This window comes from Chinchilla lanigera, unplaced genomic scaffold, assembly GCF_000276665.1.
Source record: "Chinchilla lanigera isolate Chin_1 unplaced genomic scaffold, ChiLan1.0 scaffold00030, whole genome shotgun sequence".
NCBI classification, from domain to species: Eukaryota; Metazoa; Chordata; class Mammalia; order Rodentia; family Chinchillidae; genus Chinchilla; species Chinchilla lanigera.
Genome location: NW_004955431.1, coordinates 18,082,382 through 18,107,500, shown reverse-complemented (window position 1 = coordinate 18,107,500; position 25,119 = coordinate 18,082,382). Strand labels below are relative to the sequence as shown.

The following is a 25,119-nucleotide window of genomic DNA, read 5'->3' as shown; positions in this document are numbered from 1 at the left end:
ATAAATAAAAGGTGGGTTTACTATGGGAAAAAACCTAGCTTCTTCCCTTCCAAATTAAATGCTCAGATAAAGTCGTCACTCTCTTTCAAAACATCTTGATTTTCTATCATACAATTCTGAAGTGGAGGGTGGGAGGCAAGGAGCAATGTGGAGCTCACTTCTGAGGTCCACGACTGTCAGAATGCATGACAGTGCCCGCTGCAAGCACTCACAGGTGTGACGCACAAAAGGTGGGCTGCAAGAGCACATCGCACCTGGCTCACAGGTCCTGTCCCGCGGTATGCTTGTCACACCGGCAAAGAGACATCTCTGCGTGGAGGGGTACAACAAAGTGGGATAAATCAAGACCGCTCAATCACAGCCCAGCTCCTAAGGCAGTGATGGCGAACCTTTTAGAGCTTTCAATGGTACAAACAGCCTACTGCAGCATGTGTGCTGTAGCTTCGCCACCACTATCCTAAGAGAAGCTGCATTTCCTTGGGCACAGCCTCATTCTTGGCTCTGATGAACAATGCTTCTCTTTCTCAACACTTCATTTGGAATAAGTTTTTAAATAGTGAGTAATTAAGACCTTTTTCCTCCCAGTACTGGTGGCTGAACCCAGCCCTCGCACTGGGCTATATCACCGGGTCTTTTTAGTTTTGACACAGGGTCTCACTAAGTTGCCCAGGCTGGGCTCACACTCATAACGCTCCTGCCTCAGCCTCCCAAGTAGCTGAGATTATAGGCATGCAATACAACACCTGGCAGTTCAGACTTGTTCAACATGACTTCTTCACAGGGATCTGACAGGGCTCTGATAGATCCAGTAGGGGGCTCAATTTCTGACATTTTCCCTTACAAGGCTGATCGCCTAAAGCAGAAATGGTAGCTGTGACACCTCTATTGTCACTTACTCTCCACCTTCACTCTCGGCAAGTATGAATCTAGCAATGCCTCCTTTTCCTTGGATCCCTGACCTATGCGGCCTCAGACTCTCTCTCAGCACTGCTCAGCCTACAGACAAGGCACAGACACGGCACCCGGTTCCAGGGCCTGAGAACGACAATGTTTCCCTTTTGTAGTTTCAATTTTAGCCTTTCATGGCTTACATGCGCCCTCACAAAATAATGGACGGCACCTTCACTGGGTAGTACAGTTGTAATAATAAGTTAAGCAGAAATAACTAAGTATATAGTTACTTTACTCAGTTTCTACCAACTTTCCATGATAAGAAAACAATGCTTCTAAAATAATACAAGTAAGCGTTCCCAAGGAAGAAGCTCAACAGAGCTTTAGGGCAAACATAAGTTGTGTCAAGTGGAAGCCAGAAAGGAAAACTCTGAGAAACTAAAAATATGCAAACAGGAATTTCATGAAAATACCTAAAGTTCATTTCCAAAATTCCCCAGGACCGCAGAGGCAAATCATGGAAACTCCTCTTTGTTCACACAAACCTCCCTTTTACAGAACACTTATGGGAGAAGACTATGCGTACGTGCGTCGCCTTCTTAGAGCAACTCTGAGGCTTCCCCCAGTCAAGCCATTCCTAAAGGGGGCCAGGGTGCTCTGCTCCCTATTTACACAGTGGTGGGAAGGCTGGTTCAGGCTCTCACACTTTCAACTCAAGAAAATTAAAAATTCTAAAGAAACAATTACTTTTTTATTAGAAACCTAATGCTTAGAACTATCTTTTGGTTGTAAGTGACAGAGAACCACTTCCAACTAGTTAAGATATTGTCATCTTTACTGGATAGTCTGCACAGAATTAAATGGGGCAATCGAGGCATCCCTCCCACACCCATTTTATTTTAGTCCTCTGCAAATGAAGGTCCTCTACTGAGGGGCGAGGAGGACACATGCACGTGAGCTAGTGTGCACCTGAGTATACACAGTAACTGCAGGGAGACATAGATTCACCCCCTGCATATGCATAAATTCATTATATGCTATGCCTGCCCCTTCTTGGCCCAATCACACTTGCACCAGAACCAAGTGGAACGGGGAAGGGTAATCCATCATAGTCCAGGGGGGACGAAAAAAAAGTGGAAGTGATACAGAATAATTTCACCTTCAGAACTCTAATTCACTTTTCTGTTTTTGCTTTTGTCTTTGTTTGAGACAAGGTCTCCCTATGTTATAGGCAGGCATCAAACTTACTATCTAGCCCAAACTCCGGCCTCAGCCTCCAAGAGTGCCAGGACTGCAGTCATACATCACCACATTCAGCCAACTCCATTTTTTAATGTTTGCTTTCATAAGCCCGAAGATGGCACCTAAGTGTTAGTAAGAAAGGCCGTTCCAATCAGTGCCTTGCAGAAATGTGATGGGACGGGCCCTGAGGAAGAGGGAAAGATGTTCGGTTCTATTCTGAAAGTAGAAATGGCTTCTAGTAGTCACATGTTCTTCCCCGCCTTGGACGATGACACGCCGTGGTCACTGCAGTTCTGGGTTTCAGACATTCCTTCATTTCTGGGTTTTGGCTAAAGGTGGCAGCTACCTCTTTCCAAAATACTATTTTTTTTTTTCTGCATTTCAACTGAATCATCCTAAAGGTCTGCCTCCCCAGAAGCTCTTCCTGTCCAGCCATGTTCCCTACTGTTAGGAGACCTTTTATTTTTTTTTTTAAAGGTTTTATTTTCTGCCTCTACCCATCTAGGTCAGCTTCCCCCTTGAGTCTGACAGGGATGAGGAAAAGCACCACTCTTAGAATTTCACATCCATCCTTGAGCCAGGCCTAACTTCAGGAACCACAGACAGGGAAGAAGCTAGCAGGGGGCGCAAAGGCAGGTCTGGATAGGGGGCCCACATGCTCCACCTTGTCTCTGGGGGTCATGGGACAGGCCAGCCTGAGGCTGTACTGTGAGCTTTCCTTCCCTCCTCCTTCTGGCTATTCATTTCATCCAGCATCTGGGCAACAGAGACTGATCCTGTGGGAAGAGCAGAAGGACAAAGGCCTCTGCACCACTGCACTTGGACACAGGGTGATCTTATCTCATTCGTGCCTATTCCACGGCCTCGGCAATGCACTTAATCACTACCCAGATCCACCGGCCATGCGGGCTCAGGCTAGAAAACAGATTGCATCATGCCATCCAGAGCTTTCAGCAGGCTGACGCTGCAGGAGTCTGTAGCGGGATGGACAGCAGACTTTACGGAAGGGCAGAGCTCAGAGACAGATAGTCAGGGGGCATCTGAGTCCTGTTCAGGGTACACAGCCAAGACACTTGCACATGTGCATACAGCTAACACAAAGATCTCAGCACAGCAATGCCTGGACTTCATGGAGCTATGTGTTCCCATTCCGAGCCCTTGACGCACAGATTCCTATCTTTCAACAAGGTGAACAAATAGTGTCTTTTCATAGCTACTGACCCTCTTACAAAGATAAAAAATTCAGATTTTCAGTAGAAGGATGTAGTAGGATATATTTAAGGCTTTCAAAGCCCATCTTGAGTGTGGGAACCAATTGTAGGGACCAAACATGGACGACAGGAAGTTACAAGGAGCAAGGAGACTAGCAAAGGTGTCCTGACCACATCTAAGTGAGAGACAAAGGCAGATTGGACTCCAGCAGTAATGGCAGAAGGGGTGAAAAGATCTAAGATTCCACTTACACAGTGAAGGGACAGAGGACACAGTATGCCAATAGATTAGGAGCTCACAGAACAAACTCCACGGTATTGATCTTTACTGAGAGGTTAAAGAGAGACAGTAACAAGTCTGGAGGCAAGCAAGAGGTGGAAATGGTTTAGTTTTGGACACACTAATTGTCCTATCTATTGATATCCAAGTGGAGATTGGAGCTAACACTCAGGAGAGTGTGGGGTCGTAGCAAAAACCTGGATAACTGTCCAAACATGGTTGCTCTTGTCTGGGAAGTCCTAGGCAACTCAGTCAATTCAATGAATTGTACACCTTTATGTGCAAGATGGACATAACAATATACTGCCCCAGGTAGGACCCTACAGGTGCCTCCCTTAGTTCCAAGTCTACTCCAAAGGACAATTCTAAAATCCAGTTGTTTCCTCCTTTTGTATCAATTTATCAAAAGAGATGACCCACAAGTCACAAAATAACTCCCTAAACCCCATAACAATACTGAGCAATAACTATCACATAATCAATAATCTAATCCTAGATTTCCCAAGGGGTACCCTCTTATAGAGTTTAAGGGCCTCTCGCAGTAGTTCTAAAGAGCAGTCAGTTTAAACCAAGATTGGAGAGAGACAGAAGTCTCAGAGCCTGACTTGCTGGAGCTTTTGTGTAACCATGTTCCATATAAATGCTGCTGTGGCGATTAGACACGCTCGACTCTGAGCTGGAACGTATAAGGGCGGATTATCAAGTTACTGGCAAGCCATACACAAAGTCATAACCCAAAATTTTGTTTCTCCAAAACATGCTACCACATCAGGTAGAGAAGCAGACACGTGTACAAGCTCTTGTGCTAACCAAGACGACTGTGAACACTCAACGGTCACGATGAAGTCACACTCATTCCAAACTAAATTAGCTCCACTCCTTCACCAGAGGTTGGTGTTCTGCTTAATTAACAGAACACCCCAGCGGGAGGGGACAGAGCCACATGAAGAGAAATAAACCATGGAGCTCCTTGGCTTCAAGAAACTTACAGTCTGCCTGGGGAAACAAGCAAGCCCCGAACGCACAGTTAATCAGCAAAACAAGAAACGACAACAGGACAGAGCAGGTGCCAAAGAAGCACTTTTGCTGTATTTACTGAAAAGATAAACATAGTCCAAACCATGAGTTTAGCTCTAAGTAGATTCATGTTAATTTAAAACAGGCTCCCACACTTTGTAAACAAAGCAGGTGCTGAAACAAAAACAAGTTTCCCAAGCAAGTTCTAGTCTGGCCCCTTCTGTACAGAAGGACTCTGTACACTAATCCTAATGCTAACCCTAGCCCCAAGGAAGGGCGGCAAGCCCCTTCAAGAGCTGAGCTCCAGCAACAAAGAAAGTGATTGCTTTGCATAACCCAGAGCTTCCCTAAACCTATTTTAGGAGACAGAACTCTTTTTGCCAGTAACCTTATTAAACATTCTGTGAAACAAATGTCAGGAAATGCTAGCCGGAAGCTGCCAAAGACTTTCTCCCCGCAAGCACAACAGAATCCAGCCCTGGGAACTGGTGGGGAGCCCTGTGGAGCTGCTGGGCGCTCCCTGCCTTTACTGTGGGCACGAGCATCTTAAATACAGGAGCCATTGGTATCTCTGAGAAGTGCATATGTTTTCCCAGAATCCTAATCCAGAGTCATATTCCCGAGCAAGCTCACACATGGCATCAAATAAACGTCTCTACCACATAAGAGACAACTAGAAGAAACATTAGAACTAAATCACTATCTGCAGTTCTTAATTACAAGAGTATGCTCAAGACTCAAAACAACCCTAAGTACTGAGTCTATTCAGGATTCTACATTGCACCAAAAGCAGGTGAGTTATGGCGCAAACGATCTAAAATGAATACACATAATTCCACGAACTGGTGCTACGTCTGTGGACTTTAAAACTGACTAGTCATGTAGGAAACAAGCATTCTGTTTGCCTGCCTTAAAGGGTGAAAGGCCTTGGGGAGGCTGCCCTGGTCAGCTTGGTGGCAGTGGGCAGGGTCACTGTTCCAGGGTGAGGTGGAATTAAATGCTCACCTCTCCAGGGAAGCATGAACTGTTTTTTCATTAAATTCCCCAGAAACGTTAAAACCATTCTGGTCCTCGTAAGTCTACATCTCACAAACTGCTGATGGTGATAAAAACTCAGACCTTCCAGAAAAATAAGTTATGGCTATGTATCCAAAAAAAAATTTTTTTAACTTTGTTCTCCTTTACCTTTCTTCCTAGGAATCTATCAGAACAACAACAGGGCAAAGAGGGTGAAACCGATTTATACACAAAGAATTACCCAGAATAGCACAAACAAAAGGAAATAATCTAAGTCAACAATATGACACTAAGTAAACTTGGGTATAATCATATTATGAACTGTTATGCAGTCATTAAAAAGTCTTACGAATTTTAACGACAGGGAAGTACTTGCTAAGTACAGGAATTGTCATTTTAAATAAACATAAGCCTGAAAAGCTGGGCACCATTACGAGCTCAGGATGTTAAAAACAAATACAAATATGGATACCTTCAGAGGAAAAACCTAGAAGGAAATATACCAAGTATTCATAATGTAACTTCTAAATGACAAGATTATGGGCTCTCTTCCAAATTGTCTACAATGAACGTAACATTTATGAAAGAGGACTGGTACACTGACTTAAAAATCAATGCCACTTATTTTAGAGGAAGAATGTTTTACTCAAAGATGAGCCATTCCCATCCTTAGTTTGTTAGTCATTAAAGACATAATCTAGGATAATCCTGAAGAGATGTGATGATGGAAGGGTGGGTGTATACATCAGCTAACTTCAAATCACCAAGACCTAAACTGGAGGGTACTCAGAAATAAACAGCAAAGCACCCATCAGTAACAGCATTTCAAGGAGAGAGACTTCAGCTCACTGTAAGCAGAACTCATGCCCCCCCAAAAAAACGGTCTCCCTCAGGAGACAGACACCCATCTCTGGAAGTGAGAACAGCCAGGACGACAGTCAACTGCCAAGGAGGAATAAAACTACAGGAGAGGGGTGGGAGAGCTGGTGTAGGATTTTAAAGCCCCAATAATGTGGCTCTCGTCTGTAGGGGACAGGAGCAAGGTTACCCGATCCCTCCTGACACAGTGCTTCACCCACCATGGTGGTCAGCTGCCACATCAGGAATCCAAACCTCAGAATCGTCAGTTTCTGGGAGGAGAGAGGGGCACTTTGGACTTTTGACCCTGGACTCTAGGGTGGCCCAGTGTCCACTTCGTGGTTTATACCACACACTTTTCTCAAAGCACCATGATCCCATCTACCACTTCTTTCCCTAGCCCCAAAAAATAACCTGGTTCGCTAGTTCTTCATATTAGGTATTCCTAGCTCTCCTTACAAAAATAATAATATTTTTGCAGTGCTCACAGACTTGCTTTATATAGACAAAATAGAAACCCTTACCACAGCCGCCCTGTCTGTGAAATGGGAAAGTTATGACTCAGCTGCCTCCAGGAAACACACACTGAGAGTTCTAGAAAGTCTGGTGGAGTCACAGACAAACGGATTAAATAAATAAATACACCCCCAAAGTAGGCAAGTAAATAATAAAACAGAATGCCTTCCTCAACTGCCCCAAGGAAAACACTTGTAGGAAATCAGTACAAATTCACATTTAACACAGATTCACTGCCCCTCACCCCCTCCCACAAAGTATCCTGGAGTCTTTTGCAGGAGCTGCAGCCCAGGGCCCCAAAGGCAAAATGCCCACCAACCTTATGTACGTTCTTGGAAGCTAGCAGATCTCCTCAATCCATCCCTCTCACTGGGGTGGGGTGGTAGGTGCCCACCTGTCTCTTTCTCCGCCATCTTTGCAGTGGCTAAGAGGAGGGTATGCTCAGGAGCACAGTAGCCTTGTTGCATGGGTTGACTCCCACCACCTGGCAAATGCTAAATGGGTCACCCCTCCACTGCAGAATGGTGTAATGCACCATCTATAAAGCATCCAGAACAATGCCTGCCATGGGCGAAGCATCACAGTTGGCTTGCTGTAATTTGGAATACCGCTTCTCACTGACTGTTTTTTCTCAGTGTCTAGGAAGCTTTTTCCACACAGTAAGCAATCACTAAATATTTGTAGGATCAATGTATTTAATCCAGGATTGGATCAGTGCAAACACAATCTCTGAAAAGACAGCTCTTCTACCCCAAACCTGTTCTGCTTCCAATATTTCCCATACAGCAAATAGCATTATCCAGCCACCTCCCCTTTTGCCTCAATGTCAACATCTCGAAGCATCAGCAAAATCTGCTGCTGTTCCCTCCAAATCTGTCCATGCTACCAGCCCCACTCAAAAGGGGACACCATGACTTCCCCGAGGTTAGGATCAGGCCATGCCACCCAGCTTTCTGCTTCTCTCAGAGTTAACTAGTTCCTTTAAGACCTTCACACACACTTTTCCCTCTGCGTAGAGCAGGCTCCCATTCTCACCCCTTCCCTGACAGCTTCAAGTGACTGATTCCTTCAAATTCCACTTTAATACATTTAATGCTATTGACACAATAATTGTGCAAGGCTCAGATCAGAAGAACAAGCATATCTATCATCTCTTTGTAATGGGAACATTCAAAATTCTCTCTACTTGCTATTTTGAAATATACAGTTACCTGCTGTCATCCAGTGACTCTACCATCCACAGAATGTTACATTATTCCTCATTTCCAAATGTACCCAATAACCATTCACCGTCCTCTCTTAAATACCATTTCCTCATGGAGCCAGCCATCCAACTCCATAATCTCTGTCACAGACAGCTCTGCCGGGTCTCACACTCATGTGCTTTATACTCCTTCATGGCATGGGACACGGTGCTCCACCCAGCTAAGGGCTGCCATGGTTTGCTGGCCCAAACTTCTGGCACAGAGCTTCCTAGCACATGCCAGGCCCCAGTTAATGTCCACCAGGGCAGAGGGAACATACAACCCAAAATAATCCATTTGACGGGTCAGATAACCCATCACAACACTGCATGTGTTTAACAGCAAAGAGGATGTTCTCAAGATAGTTTCATAATTAATTATGAGTAGGCTCTCCATACTCTTTAGAAACAAAAACGAAAGGTTCTCTGTGCCCTGAGCTTATTTGAAAGTGCTCTGTGCAGACAGCAGCGATCCTGTCTGAAATCCTACTCATCGTGCTATATTTCATAAGTGTCCTGCTTCCTCTCAGCATTTAAGCAAGAACAACAACAAATAATTTACACCACCACCGTCTAGCAGGCTTTCTTCCTCGGGATCCAGTCTGCTTTCTCATCCCACACTTCGATGCTCATTACACAATAAAACACACAAGACTGAGAAACACTAGAAATCCACCCCAAGGTAAAATTCCACCTCGACTTCAAAAGGAAACCCCCAAGATAAAACTGTAAAAACTTTTGAAGCCTTTTGCTGGTTTGTAAGATATATGCTATACCAAAATACCATCATTTTGGGTCCAGAATCTTTTTTTGCCCAGTACAAAGGAAGTTAAATGAAAGTGTTTGTATAGCAAAGACACCGGGGGGTGGTAGGCAGGAACAGCTCCTAATCTACAGCTTCCCAGCCACTGGAGGCAGCTCGGCCAGGGCATGAAGGAACACCAGCACTCAGCACAACCCAGCGGCTGGACCCTCATTTCGTGAGGGTGAGAGAAGAGCACAGAATTAAAAACACAGTTTCCAAAATGCCATAGGAAAGAGAAAGCTGAATATAGGAACTAGAAAAACAGGACTGAAGAAAAAGGAGGCCCTGGGAACGCGTGTCTAGTGTCTTTGGAACTTTAAGAAGTCAACAGCTTGGGGTAGGGGAGGGACAAGGGGAAGAGGGAAGGAGGAGAAGAGGGGAACACTGATTCCTGGCGCAAATGCTCATTTTCTGGCCAATGAAGACATCATTTCTGGGTAGGTTTTCTCTCTCCTCTGAACACAGATTAGCAGTCACCAGAACATGAGTCACAAGAACATAACAGAATGTTGTATCAGCTATAGGAACTAAAATGTATGGGGTTTGTTTCTCAATTTAAATACTACCGGATGAGGTTGATCACAAAGCTCAGAGGGAAGCGTACTTGCCTAGTATAAGCAAGGCCCTGGGTCCTATCCCCGCAACACTAATTACATAAATAAATAAATAAGCTTGACATTTATGGTATGTATCAAATTTTTAGAATGTGGTAAGCCACATACCACACAAAAAATCCAATCAGATTAACATATCCTGACAAAATACTTTAAATTCCCATGTGAAGATTCTGCCCCAAACAGCTACTGGAGAAAGTTATTTTCTTAGCAACTGGTAGTAGCTGTAGCCTCTAATAATTACTAACAAACCCTGAATACTTACTTCTCTATTTTCAAAGCGAAACACTAGAAATAATTATGAAATAGCTTCGCCCAAGAGTTACAATAAATCCAAATTTCAGAGAAATTAGGAAGCAATCCGCTGATTATTTTGAAACATGTCTGGTGAGACACTATGATATGGCGATGTTTTACTTAACAGAATGAAAAACAAAGTATGAAGAATAGCCCCAAGTGTCTGGAGCAAACAGATACTTTGGTCTAGGCCATTCATGACCAAACCTGAACATGAACCAGAGCCCTGCACAATGGAAAATGGTACAAAGACCCAAATGATGTACGAGCCGCACTTCAGAAAGCTCCCTTTACAAATACAGACACTCTGTACTCACCAAAGGATGGCTGCTTTTGGTTGTCAAGCTGCCCTATGTCCAGCGAAAAGGTTACTATAAATCTGTGATCCCCGGGTACATGAAACCTCAATCCCCAAAACTACAGGTGACCAGATGGATAAGGAGGCCAGCAACCCCTAGCTTTTCTTCTATCTAACCTCCCCTCCCCTAGCTTCCCCTCCGCAGAATCCCCTCTACTTCTCCCCCCTGGTGTCAGGTGAAGACTGCAGAAATACACAACGATAGAGCTGACTGGCTTCTATTACCAAAGTCACCACTCACTGACACAACAAGCGTCAAGCATTTCCCAAATGTATGGCTTCTCTCTTCTCTCAGCTCCTCCCTTCCTCCTCCACCAGCCAGATCACACCCTCCTTCCCTCACTCTCCTCCTCCAGCCCTAACCCTGAGGCACCGGCTAATCCCCTGGTCCCCAAGAGCACAGGAGGAGGCAGACAAGATCATGTGAGAGCTGCAGGCTGCAGCTTCTTTGGCCAAAGGTCCCCACCTCAAAGGTGATGTGTGTGCTCCAAAGTGGTTGCTATGGTAAATGTGCCTTCTACTAAACATCAGAGGGAAAAGGAATCTAAGTCCCCACTCTGTTCCCCTTGCCAAAGTCCACACTGGCTCTGGAAAGAATGTTTTACCATCTCCTCCAGCTCATTTCTTTCCACATGAGAAAGTAAGGCTCTTATGACTTCAGTTGTGGCAACTCCTCATATGGGGTTTGGGGGAAACAAGAGAGAGGCAATCATCCCCTCTCTCCAGATGGACAAGTCCCTGCTCCTGACCGTGGACCCCACGCTCCAACCGTGAGGGGCTCTGAACCATTCCTAAGATTTGCATCTCCTCCGCACACTCAAAGGATTTGGAAAAGGCCTCCCAGAGATTTTAAAGATAACATCCTTTTTTCTGTAGCTAAAAAATGTGGGAAAGTTCCATCAAGCATTTCCAAAAGCAGAGAAATAAATTTCAAAGCCTGGGCCCACACTGGGAAATCCACAAAGGCAAGAAAGTGAACCAGATAGGCTTCCTCATTTCACCCTGTAGGACTCTAAATTGTCACATTTGCTTTTAAATCCCTGCATGGTTAAGACGTTTTTAATCTTCTAGGAGAAACCTACATCAAGACCTAAGCCAGCAACATCACACTTCTGTCACTGACCCTGGTGATGATCCAACTTATAGTAAGCAAAGCAGAGCCAGCCACACAAAGTCACTTTCACCTCTGGCAGGGGACAATATGCCACAGGTCCTGGATCCAGTCATTGCTCTGGCTACTAACTTGGCGTGTGACATTGGGCAATTCACTTAAGGCATCTCTGGGCCTCAGTTTCCTTTTCTGAGATCAGGTTGGGCCTAAAATAATCTAAGGTCACCTCCAACCCTGAAATCTTGACATTACAAGCGCATACACAATTATGAGCATCCATGTAATTGTAGAGGCAGAGGAGCAAGGAAGCTTCTGGCAAGTGCCAGCCTTCTGTCCACATTGGACATTGTCTATCCCACGCGAAGTGAAGACATTTTCACAAATTGTGACTCAAAATGTGGTTTTACAGAAATAAATTATTTTGTGCTATGCACACATACAACACAGGCATGACTCATTAAATAATATATACTCAATTACGGTAAACTACAAATAAAGAGCCTGAAATGTGACACAATGCATCTTAAGATTTTCCTACTTTAGGAAATTATTTTGTAATCTTTTTAAATTACAAGTAATATAGAGCCTAATATTTTGTGATACTGAATAAAAAATACACGAATTGTTTCATGCTTTGCATAATTCTACCTGTCACAGATTCATTATAAAAATATGTCTTTCATTAATTATTTCATAAGTATGAAGTCCAGCTCATGATACAAATATAAAGAAGGGAAAAAATATTCTAATAAGGCTGAGCTATCTTCTCAAGAGGTTAATTTATAAACTTTCAGAGCCTACAAAATTCTAAGAAAGCACATTAAAAATATATGTAGACACACTCTCTTATGTTGTAGCCTTTTAGTACTAAAAACAAATGCCTTCATGTAACACCACATGCGTTCAAATCTACAGATATACACAGTAAATTTAATTTTAGCCTCCGTACATTTCCACTCTAGGCTTATAATCAACCAGCCCAGATGAAATTTTCTAATGCTAATACAGAATGTTACTTTACAAAAACTATAAAGATAAATGGAGGAGAACGGGGTGCACTTTCCTAATCTTGTCCCCTAATTGCATTTTGTCTTAAACTGCTTTGACACCGATTTCCCCCAAACTGAAGTAATTGTGCCTTCTTAGCTGGAGCCCACAAGGCTAGATTCTAACCCAATACGTGGAAAAAAGGGTGGAGGGAAGACTCGGAAACTTTCCAGGTAAGTTTCAATCACTAAGATTCAAGCATATACAGTGAGTAACTCAGAGATCTAAACCATACTCAAGAATATTTAAAAGTAAATAAAGAATCACTGACACATAAAGCCCGTTATCGTCCACAAAGCATTTTCTTGTTTGTGCCCAGGTAACAGGGGCCACTGACTTCGGGCGGTTACTTACAACAATGTGCGCTGGCGAGGGCGAGCGGGCATCCTTGAGGGCTTGTCTGCTCTGGAGACTCCCTGCCTGGACGTCAAGCAGCGGCCATTTCATCTGGAGATACTGGAAAACCAGAGACAAGGAGCTTAGCAAAGAATGGTGAAGCAGCACCCCAAGAAAAGAACTCACGAGGGTAAAACACTGAAAAACTTGAACGCATGCAAATAACAACAGAAAGAAAATCGTGCAACACCATTAAGTGGTTCCTTAAAGCTCAAAGTTCAAATACAGTGTATTAATATTACTAACAACTGTAGTTTTGTCTTTGCAGTCAAGCTATGGGGTTGGCTTTCGATAAAAGTTTCATTAACACTGCATTAGACAGAGGGGAATAAGAGGACGGAGGAGGGGGAAGGAAGGAGAAAACACAGAGCTGACCCCAAGGAAAAAAGCAAACAAATCTCAAGCCAGCAATGTCCTAGGAGATCATCAATTCCAAATCTGCTCAGTGGCCTTCATCTTTCAGCTGTCATCACCCTCCACTGTAATGCTGCAGTGCAACTGTTCTGTAGATAACAGCTGCTCAGGTAAGGCAAGCACGGAATTCTCAACCAATCCCAACACTATAAGATGCAAATATCCCTCAGCAACAGAGGCAAACCCAGGGCATAACACAATTTATACACTCGTTTCATTTTGAAACACCAGAGAAGTTCTTAAATATTACCAGAGACAATAATAAAACTATATACCAATTATGCCTGGCCCTGCCTCTTTCTAAAGTGGAAAACGAATACATGCCATCAGCGAGCTACTTCTGTCAAAAGTGATCCATCAGTTGCCACAGGGATCTGAACTTGTTTTACAGACAGAGAAATTAAGGTGAGGTGGCCTCAGCAATGGTTAGTATAAGAAATTCCCAGGCATTTGGCTTTTGTTGGTAGCAACAGTTTCCCTCAAGAAAACTCCAGACAGCTGAACCAGACTCAGACACAACACTTGTAAGGACACGAATACTACAGCCTTTATTCCAAAGACCAACTGATTTACGCATCAGTCAATGCTTACAGAGTATATAAGGAAGCACCCTGATCATTCCAAAGACCCAAAGCAAATATTCATTCTACAGAAATGTTAGTCAATGAGCATCAGTGAAAGCTTGTTTTGTGTCTACCCTTCTCGCTAAGCATTGTGAAGATACACAACATCTCTGCCCTCAGGAGGCCTAAGCATGTGTGAGGCAATCAAGTGATACCCAAGGAAGTCAAGAGAGTATGAGGGAGCTGCGCCCAGATGACGCCAAGAAAGACGATGAAATTCCCAAAAGAGACCAGGGGAGGCTGCACAGAGTAACCTCGACAAATCAGAAAGAAGAGTCTGCACAAACCCTATGAGAAACCGAAGAGACAAAGCCATCCACAAGCCAATCCCTGAGTCCTTGAAGAACAACCAGCAAACTCAACCAAGCTTGATTGGTTGAAGATGCTCACCCAAGCGCACAGTCAGCTTTTCCAACAGGATCTACACAGTGTAGGTGCTTCTTCTATGACTTCAGAGCTCTCAGTGAGAAGCCGCCTGCGGTGGAAAATTCTGGTCACTAGTCCTGAGTCTGTGAGTAACTCAACACAATTCTTCACACCAAATCCTTTTCTTTCTACACCTCTCTAGCTTTCATCTATGAAGTGAAGGGACTATCCCATCTGTAATGGGGCCTCGGTGCCGATCTGCCCCGAACAGTGCAGGACTTTCAGGATTCCAGAGTCCAGGAACCTTGCTGTCATCCTTATAATCATGCCATTTCCAAATAGCAGTATCACCCCAAGCTGAGAACCACTGAACTAAATGTCTCCAAAGTAAGTCATCTTCAGCCTTGTAAAGAAGCCAGAGGGCTCTGGGAATCTGTCCTGCCCTGTCTCACCCCAACTTCTTCCCATTCTCAATTGCCACATAAATATACAGGCTGTATTGGTCAAAACCACTCAATAGAGTCATTTCCTTGAGGCCAACCAAGATGGCCACCCGCCAACATTCACCCCTCCAACTCACAGCAACCCAGGAACAAAAGTGCCGAGAGGAACAGACATCCTACACCTCCTGCTACTCTCCGTAGGAGGGTCAGACGGATGGACAAATTTTCATCTTTAGCCATCTGCAAAACTGATCTGATTGTATCCTAATACCAGCTCTATAGAATTAGGAAATTTAGGGTTGGTTTACGGTGACAGACCTGCCCTGAGGACCCCACCCAAGAACTGTCATACCCATAACACAATCTTAGCATGGAGACTTCTACCTCTTGCTTTACATAAAAGCTTCATTGTACAGCACATCCAATCTCCATAGGCTACTTGCACCACATATTTTTATGGCCTACATTTCAGCGCTCAGAGCCTACAATACACATAATTTTCAATTATGTTAGGGCAGCCCAGGATCACTGCCTATATAACATTACTGGTTGGAGGAAATGAGACTCGGCCCTGCTGCCCAGAGAGAGCTAACCGAATCCAGATGGTGCAGGAAGACAGCCCCACTCCCGCTGATTTGCAGGGACTCCACAATGACAGACTCAAACTCTCTTTCCCAGTGCAACTTGATGCCACGGAACAGCTGGGCACCCACAAATCCATGCCCAGTCCTTGAATCTTAATTGGCATTCAGGCTGCCAAAGTTCCTTTTGAGGAAGTAAGTAGTATGTCAGGATTCCATAAAGGAAGTTATTAACCTCCTCCAAAAGTGATGCGTTTCCCAGGTTCCTTCGCTTTCTACAATTGGTCCCTATTAATAGGGAAAATAAATAAAGGAAAGAAAAAGGAAATTAGGTACTATTACAGCCCAGAGGAAAATCTTTTCCTTCCTGGAGACATTAAGCAGCAGGAAATTTTATTCTGTAGGGTCCGAAAGGAAGACCTGACAAAGGAGGTATCTCACATTTACCAAAAGGTTGGAACACTCTGCCACATTTTCCTAACAGTTCGACTTCAGTTTTATGTGCTTTTGGGAAAGGAGGGGGAAAAGTTCCCACCATCTCACTGTAAAAACAACACTGGGCTCCAGTTCTTTTCCTCTTAGGCTGCTCAACGTGGAAATTATGAATTGCCTACAGAAACATTAAGCTTTTCAACAAACGGCAATCAAATGGGGCTGTGGGAATTCCTACATTGAAAACTGTTGAAATGGAGTCCACTCGGCTTTCATTTAGTAAAAAATAATAATAATAAGGCCATCCTGGCTTAAGCATTTCATCCTTTGCTTAATAATAACGTTCTGATCATGGCCCATTAGAGGTTTCCTCCAAATCATATTTTATGATATGTCGTGGGGAGCTTAAGTTAAGCTGTGGACCTGTGGGCAAAATCTTGATACATACAATATCATGGGGCTGAAAGGAATCAAAGCAGCTGAAAAGCTGTGGAACTGTCAACAACATGAAGCAAGCGAGCATCTTTAATTTCTCCTCCGCTTCTACCTGCCCCCAATAAGAGGGGAAGGCAAAGGGAGGTGAGAGGTGAGGAAAATCTTCCTAATCTGAAAGCTCCTTCCCGAAACAGCTTTAGCAGCACCCACCTGGGCAGTCCAGACAGAACCTACTCCCACAAGGTCCCTAACTGCCTTTGAACCAGTCATCAGCAGAACTTGCCACCGTATGGCCACTGCTGAGGGCTTTGTGTAAATTTCTACACAAGCAGGACTCAAAGGACAATGACGATTTGTAATGAGATGATGATGGCAAAACTGCCAGGAAGCTTCATGCCCTTGCTTTAACCCCCATGAGGTTACCCAGCTCTTCCCGGACAGGCAAGGGGAGACTGTCCCCCTTTAATTGTTCGGGGCAGGGCTGGCAAACTTTCTCAGATACTAGCTACCTAACCAGCCTCTGGCCACTCTGTCACAACTACTCAACATGGCAGTTTAACCCAAAACCAGCCCTGGGCAAGGCATGTGTGTGTTGTGTTACAGCTACGTGCCAATAAAACTTTATTTAAGGACACTGAAATCCAAATTTCATGTAATTTTCCCGGGTCAGGAAATAATATTCTTCTCTTGATTTCTTCAACCACTTAAAAGTAGTAAAAGTCATTCTTTGCTCACAGACTATACAAAAACAGGTGGGAAGCAGTGTGGGCCTGTGGGCCAGAGCTGGCCATCTCTGGCCCAGGAACAAGTGTGCAAAGGCCTATAGAGTCAGGTCAGAGACTATGCTGTCCCTCGCTGGACCTTTGGCCCAGGGCGGCCAAACACAATTATGTAGGAAAGTGTGTTCAGTGACCTGAAAGCAACATTTTGGACTGAATCGTCACTGGCAGACCCAAATTTGGGGGGAAGAACCTGGAAAAGAATCTGAGCCCTTTGGCTGAGATTCCCAGTCACAAGGTCTAACCACTAGACCACAATCTCCCTGAAATAACTACCCCTCCTTTCCAAAACAAAATGAGTTTTAGAAATCTCTGAGCAACTCTGACTGGAAAAGGTTCACGTGTTCAAAAATCTCTCACCCATTTCCCAGCGGACATGGGGGGGATTGGTGACATATCGTATGACGTCATACCACCCCAAAAGAGGTGGGCAGAGCTGGCACCACTTGGGCTTCCTCAGCAAAACTTTCTCAGGTCACAAGGCAAGCAATTCCAGAGTTTTGAGATCAAATAAGCTTAGAAGCCCCTCTCTCCAAAACTTTCAAAACACAGTACCTTCCCATGCGACAAAACTTGGGCTGAAGCCCACGTAGTGCCAGCTCTGCCCACCACCGGCCATGGGCTCCCATGTGGCAGAAGGCAGAGTTCATCAGGCAGGAAGCGGGCAGCGTGGGGCCACCTGGCTGTTCAGTGGAGGTGAGACTGGTCTCGTTCCGAAAACCAGGTGCCACACAGTCAATCAGCTAGCAGCAGCAAGCTCGTGTTTTTACTAAAGCACAGTCTTCTCTACCCAAAGGAGATTTATCATAGGAAAATTCACTTCATAAGAAATCAAATTAATTGGACGCATGCTCACAAGGGATTTCGATTGCTAAGTCTTCCTAATTCACTAGGGCCAGAAAGATGTGCATGTTTTGTTTCTAATAAAACGCAGAGTCAATTCTCTGCCTGCGTATCCACAACCAAGTACAGGACCAGCCATGGCCCAATGCATCCCTGTCCTATCCTCTCAGAGCAGCCTCACTGTGCACCTCACACACTGACTCTCCTGCAGATACATGACACACAGGCGAAGGACCATGGTTATGCTTTTCACATCACTAAACGTTATGAAAGAAAAAGCTACCAAATGCCACGCATCATAAAGAAGAAAAACTGCCAGGGATAGAACTCAGTGGCACAAGTGCCTGCCTAGCAAATGCAAGATCCCAAGTTTGATTCCTGATACCAAAAAATAACAGTAATAATAATAATAATAATAAAAGAAAGAAAAGGAAGAAAGAAGAAAAACTTACTAAGCAAACAGATAGGAAGCTCAAGTATCCAACCTAACACTGGTAACAGACTTCTGCAGGAGCATGTCCTTGTGAGGCACATACACACAGGCTGTTAAAGGACAGGCTTGATAGTCTCTTTCTGAGACTACTGCAACTTTTCAGACATGGAAGATGGGAAATTCAGCACATCTATGAACAAGTTTTGCCCTTAAGGATGAAAGAACCCCAACTTTTCCACAATGGTTAACAGATAAGCAGTTGGTAATAATTTAATATTGTTCCCTACTTTGTACCAGTTTTCCAAATTAGCAGTAATCAACTTATGCTTGAAACTATGTGGAATTATTCTAGAAGTCCCTTCAGAATCCTACAGGATTCTTCCTGCAGATGCAAAAGGTCTATGAGATTAGGCTCCTTTGTCTTAGGTTAAAACATACTCCAAGAATTAGTTCCTTAGAAAAATCCAGAGAGGTTCTCCTTTAAAGAGGCTTTATTTCTTCTGACAGCCAAGAAAAAAAAATTATGAATGTGTGATTTCTGGTTGAGATTTAATATAAATGAGTGCCTGCAACAGGCTACCTAAGAAAAGCAAACCAAAGGACTCTGAAAGCTGAAGAACTTGAAGAAGGAATAAAGCCACAGGAATAATTTAGGACTAGGGACATAGCTCAGTGATAGAGCATGTGTCTGCCTAGCATGTGCAAGGCCCTGGGTTGAATCCCCGGCACTGCAAAAAAAAATAAAAGAAAAAAATAAGTAAAACCCAACAGAGTAAGAACTCAGAAAGTTTTTCCTTAAACTCACTATCCCATTTATTAAGCTCAAAAAAAACCAAGGGGTAAGGAGGTAGGCCATGAAGGCACCTATGTGAAACAATTTAATAGCCCTAGCCTCTGTCTTTATGGGTTTGTCATTGTAAGATTTTTAAATGAAATATTATAGTTAACCTTTTTCTCATAAACTTTTTAAATTGTAACAATCTAAAGGGCCCCAAGAGTTCTGCTTAGAGTTGATAAACATTCACAGCAACTCTCTGAAATCAATGCACATGCAGAAAGGCAGAACTAACATTCTAGCAAGGAAGAAACAAAGGCCAGGAGAGCAGGACCCAGTTTGCTTGAGGTCACAAAGTCAGTTGGCAGTCAAGTGTACCGGGCTCCAGAGCACAGGCTGTGTTTCTACTTTACCCTGACCTCCCTCATGCCTCCCCTCCTCCTCCCCTGGTTTTCTATTAAGCATGCTTGCCTCAACTCCAGCCAGAGAGGAGTGTCTTAAAATACGTGGCTAAGCGAACATCGCTTAGCATCCCCAAAACAGTAAAACCATCCTTCTCCAGCACCTATCACCTCTCCCTCCTGGGTCCATGGGAAAACATTAAATTACTTTCCTCTAAGGAGAGAAATTATTCTACCAGAGCTACTGAGACCAATGATTAGGAAGAGAAAAACAAAGCCAACAAAGTAAATTACTAACGAACAAATCTAATAACCAAAACTTAGAATTCACTGTCTATTCTACCCTGCCAACCATTCCACACACTGAGCTACTGTTACATTTGCCAGGGTAGAGAGGCTCACAGAAGTACGACCTGTGCAGAATTTCACCAGGCCTGCCTCTCACACCCAAATGGACCCCCAGTCATGCTGGGGTCCAGATCTTCTTTCCCTCCTCCCCAAATTATAGCTGTGTGTCCCCATGAATAGCACAGTTAAGGACAGAGGAATTTAGACATCCATTTTCCAGGTCCAGCACTGCTACTGAGTGGGCATGTCACCCCACTTCTTCACTGGGCAATCCCTCCCCCATTCTGAGCCTAAGTCTATAGGCATGAAATTGGGGACTATGATCCACAAATCCCTTTCTACTCTAACACACAGATTTCTTGCAACCATTATGAATAGATGCATGCTCTGCATCAGGTGTGGCCTAGAAAAGTCATTTAAGACCCAGCCACTAAGACAAAAAGCTAATGAATGGTACAAGGGCAAACACAAAGAAGGAAGTAGAAACACTACTGGTGGTGACGTCATCCCGTCATACCTAAACCTTGAGGCTTGTTTGCGGAGTCTTTTCTCCTGACCAACTCCAGAACTGCTTAATCAAAATGTCTGAGAGTAGGAGCAAGAGTCTATACACTGTATATATTTTTTCAACTCAGCAGGCAACTCTGATGGTCAATCATGAGCATCAATTACCAGAGCAGGCCCAGGATAACTGCAGATTCCATCTTATTACGTCAAAGATGGTAAACTGCTAAACTGACTGTCACTACATCCTTTTTGAGGTGGTCAAAGTTGATAATTTCCAGACTCATCTTAAAACAGAAGAAAGTGAGGCAGAGGGAAATTAAGTGGCTGAGTCATACACAAGGTTATTAGGGATTCTGAACCAGAATATGGGGCTTTGTTCTTTCCATGTGTTTTTCCCCTACAACCTACTGAGTCTTTCTGTTCAATGTATGTGAACTCCCAAGAGCCCGAGCAGAATATGAGACGGGTGCCCACGCGGGGCAGAAAGCTCCAGGACAGAATGAAGAAGATACATGGGACAAGAGAACAGGGCAGAATTGTAGGGTCTGTAGGGAAACCAGCCTCGTCATTGTCTTACCCCATCAAGACCAAAACCAGCCCAAGACTAGCTGTCTCCAAGTCTTCAGGCAATACCAAGACCAAGTCCCACACAAAGGACTCAGATTCCAATCCAAGGTCAGCTATGCCATAAGCACTCTAGTCCCTAAGCGAGGGGGCAAAGGATAGAAGCCATTGGAAAAGTTGGAAAGGAGGCACCCTTGACTCCCAACCTGCATGAATGAGTTGCCTGGTCTTCATCCTCATAACAGGGCCACACAAGTGCCCTTCTAGTAGCCCCCAGCTACTGACTAACAGTGAACTACAAGAACCTGCCACACAGAGGTAGACTAGAGACCACCTACCTTTAGGCAGAAAAACCTTTACAATCTCCCCTTTTAAAATCAACCATTATCATCACCACATTTTTATTACTTATAAAAGGTCCAAGTACAGTGGAGTTAATTGGAATGTGTTAGTTACCACCTGTGTCTCCACAGCTTGCAGAGGCAGATACAGACCTCAAAATCCAGAAAAATAAGCTAGTGGGTACAAAGCAGATTAGGGAGCAATTGTGGGTACCCCTCAGACCCCAGCTGATATGAAGCACGCTGGAGTAAGAAGGCACCAAGTCTCAACTGATAGTTGGATAAATAAAATGTGGTACATCCGTAAAATGGAATATTATTCAGCAACAAAAATGAACTAAGTAACGACGCATGCTACATCATGAATGACCCTTGAAAACACTGTGCTAACTGAAGACAGCAGACTGAAAAGGTCACTTGTCACATGATTCCTTTTATATACAAAGTCCAGAGCAGATGAATCCATAGAGATAGAGTAACCCAGTGACTGTCAGAAGCTGGTGGGGAAGACGCGGGAAGTGTCTGCTAAGCTAGGTTACGAGGTTTTGTTTTGAAGCAATGAAAATGTTCTGGAAATAGTGGTGCTGTTTGCACAACCTTGTGAATATTCTTTTAAAAAAAAAGACTTTAAAGGAGTAAATTTTACGGCATGTGAATTCTATCTCAATTGAAATGAATTTTTAAAAACTGAAGGCAGAAGCTGGGCATGGTAGCACATGCCTGTAATCCCAGCACTCCGGAGGCTGAGGCAGGAGGATCGTTGCGAGTTCAAGGCCAGCCTGGGCTATAAAGTGAGCTCAAGGCAGCCTGAACTGCAGAGCGAGACTCTGTCTCAAAAAGACAAAAAAAAAAAAAAAAACAACAAACCTGAAGGCAGCAAGTCATTTGTAAGTTATATTCATCTAAAAGACAGTAAGGGCAGACGACATAACATACGCCACCCTTAATGGCACAATGCATGAAAGAATGCAAAGAAAACACAGGAAGCTGTACTTTACAAAACCCTGCCCTCCAAAGCTTCTTAAAGCAAGTTCCAGACCAGATTCTGGTTGGTGATGGATCTCGGGAAAGGACAGCTGCAAGGGCAGGGGGAACTTCCAGGACCTCATGAAAGATGAAAGAACACAGTATGCCCCGGATTAAACATGGGAAGGGGATCAGCAGTGCATGATTACTGTTTCAAGGCACATGGCTAAAAGTAAGCAGAGTCAACAGAAAAATAGGCAGTTCAGAAATTCACATCCTACAGCCCCTTCTCCACAATCTGTATCTCAGTTTCTCAACCCTAAAAAATGGGCAGGAAATCGCTTACCTAAAGTCTCCTGATTGGTCTCTTCAAAATTTATTAAACTTCAAAAGACAAACCATGCAAATGAAATAAAGGGAAAGGATTACATAAGAATAGAGCTAGTTAAAATTTGCTATTCCTTCTTCAATTACATGGGAGATTTAAAAGCCAGAAATTTCAGGTCTCTCTTGGAAACCAAGAGAGACGGAGGTAGACATCAGGTACCTTTGAGAGGTACAAACCCAGTGAGTAACAGGGTCCGGATGACCTGTAAGAGTTATTTTAAATGCATGAATCATCCAATTGTAGCAAAATCAAGAATTTTTAAAACTCCTTTCTTTCTCCATGGCTGTGAGCTCTCCAGCCTTGAACTTTTCCAATTAGGTTTTCTTCCAATTCTGTTATTTCCCCCATTCCCCACAACAAAAGACAACCCAAGACCATGCAGCCAGGAGCAATGAATTAGCTAGCTTCGGCCAGCTTGTTTAGGAACCAAGCACAAGACGGCCCCACTCACAGCCTCTAAGTCCAGCTGAAACCTCGGCCCAAGCTGCTGTTTCTTTTTATTTTTTTCCCCTGTCACATCTGAAAGAGGTCAGTGGCTCTAGCAAGGTCTCCGTGTCCAAATTTTTATTGTCAAATTCTAGCTGTGACAAGCATATGGAGACGCTTCGTAATGCTACACCCGGGAAGCAGAAAGGTCAGCAGCGCCTCTGGTTAATTTTGCGCAGGGAGGAACAAACCCTGGAGCCTGAGCTGGGGTGAAGATTTCTGTGAGGCCGACCTTCTGCAGGCCCCACGACCCCCCTGCACGCACATCTTGCTGCCTCAGCCAGAAGCAGCCTGCCACTCAAGTATCATCTTGCTGTAACAAATTACTCCTAACCCAGGATTATGGCTCTTTCCAAATCCCTCCTAGAGAGCAAGGAAATAAACATTCTCTCCCAGGACTCTGCCCCAGTTGTTCCCGGTTGGTAATCCCTGTCTCTATTTGCTTCTCCTACAAACCTCATCTGGGAGGTCCGCTAGACCATCCCGGCCCACTCTGCCTTCAGACATAGGCTGAATGTCTCAATTGTCCCTCAGGCCCAGGAAAAGATGAAGGCAGGCTTTCTGTCCTGAGAGCCTTGCACAATGGATCCCTTTGCCCACACACTTCTTGTCTGACTGCGGACTCCACTCGACAGGCCCTAATCCTAGTCACTCAAGGAAGTCCACACCCTGAATTCCTTCCTAGTGTTCCAGAGGGATGGGTGTAGACGGAGACACAGCAGCTGCCTCACTGCCTCCTCCTCCTGGGGCCATCCGCAGAAGTGGGGCTGCCCCTCACCCTGTAACAGGGCTGAAATAAGGTCTGGGACAGGGTTAATGGGGTGACAGGGGAAAGGGGGAGCCAGTAGGAAGATACACAAAGGAGGCAAGAGTGCAGGCTGCAGGCAGGAAGCCCTGCTCTGCCTGGACCTCAGCTTCTCTTAATAAAGTACCAGGAGAGATTCCGAGCGGGATAAGCTCACGTGGGGAAGGAAACGGTCCTTTCCACTTCCGGGTGTCCTCCAAAATGCCGTGAGATTCCAGACACATTGGACACATAGGCTATTCGGGACTTCTAGTTGGATACACAGCCTGACTAGCGTATGCCAAGAAGCAAACAGCAGAACAATGGATGTTATAATCCAAGTGGGTGATCTGAGGAGATAAGATCTCGGGGCTGTTTTAAGCAAGACTTTCTCCCTGGAGAGAGTGCTTGACAGCGCACTCACTACCTGACCTATGAGGGACTAGAAGAAAAACTTCCTGAAGCAACCATCAGACGCTGCAGGAACATAAATTCCACTCTCCCCATCAAAACCCAGACACCAGATCAAACGCCTGCTTCGAAAACTAACATGATAACCAGCTGAAGACAAAGAAGCAGTAGTGGACACCCTAGCCCAGGGCCAAGGAAGCGCCGGCTTCACAGTCTCATCTGTAGGCCTAAGCTGACCACGCTGCCCTTCCCTTGCCACAGCCACTGCGCCTCACTAAACCAACTTGTTCTCTGCTTTTGTGGTTTCCGTCTTTAAAAGAACTTGGCTTGGAGAAGAGCAGTAACGATCTGAAGCTAACCACTTAGCTCATTAGTATGTCATCTGGACAAGCAAAATCAATTCCAACAGCATCAAGTTTGGTTATTCCCTCCCCCCAAGGTCTGCACTATTAATAGCAAGAAAGTTTCCCAGACTTCAGTTTATTTGTAATCGCAACTAGCCCTAACCACAGAACCTGGCCATCTCCACTTCCAGAGCTCCCAGGGATCCGGAGGACGGGATTCTAGCCCTCTACTTTTTGACAGCAGTGAAAGACGTGGAGAGAAGGCTGGGTGGAAATAAAGGAAAGGGAATGACTCAGGCCAACGAGGACACAATCCCAGGAACGGGCTACATGGTAAAGGGCAATAATTAATTCTTGTCTCTCTACGCTTCGGACCCACCTCCTGGGCTCTCTCTTCCAACCTGTGCCAACCCCATGCACAGAAATTACCACCTCCTCTCCCTATCATGAAGTTAGACAGAAGGTTCCAGAAGGAGCAGATTAATTAAGAACAAACCTGTAGCCTAATTCTTGACCCTAGTGGTACAGCAGAATGGTCCAGAACACAGGTTC

General features: G+C 44.5%; 1 protein-coding gene across 11 annotated transcripts in view; it reads right to left on the bottom strand.

The window, feature by feature from the left end:
• The window catches only part of Tcf7l2 (transcription factor 7-like 2 (T-cell specific, HMG-box)), a gene marked incomplete in the record, with an annotated part of 187,618 nt that overhangs the window by 100,426 nt on the left and 62,073 nt on the right, over positions 1–25,119 (bottom strand). For all 11 annotated transcript variants that reach the window (XM_013515858.1, XM_013515863.1, XM_013515865.1 and 8 more), the window contains 1 exon segment: positions 12,862–12,963. In XM_013515858.1, the coding sequence (XP_013371312.1) occupies positions 12,862–12,963 (102 nt within the window).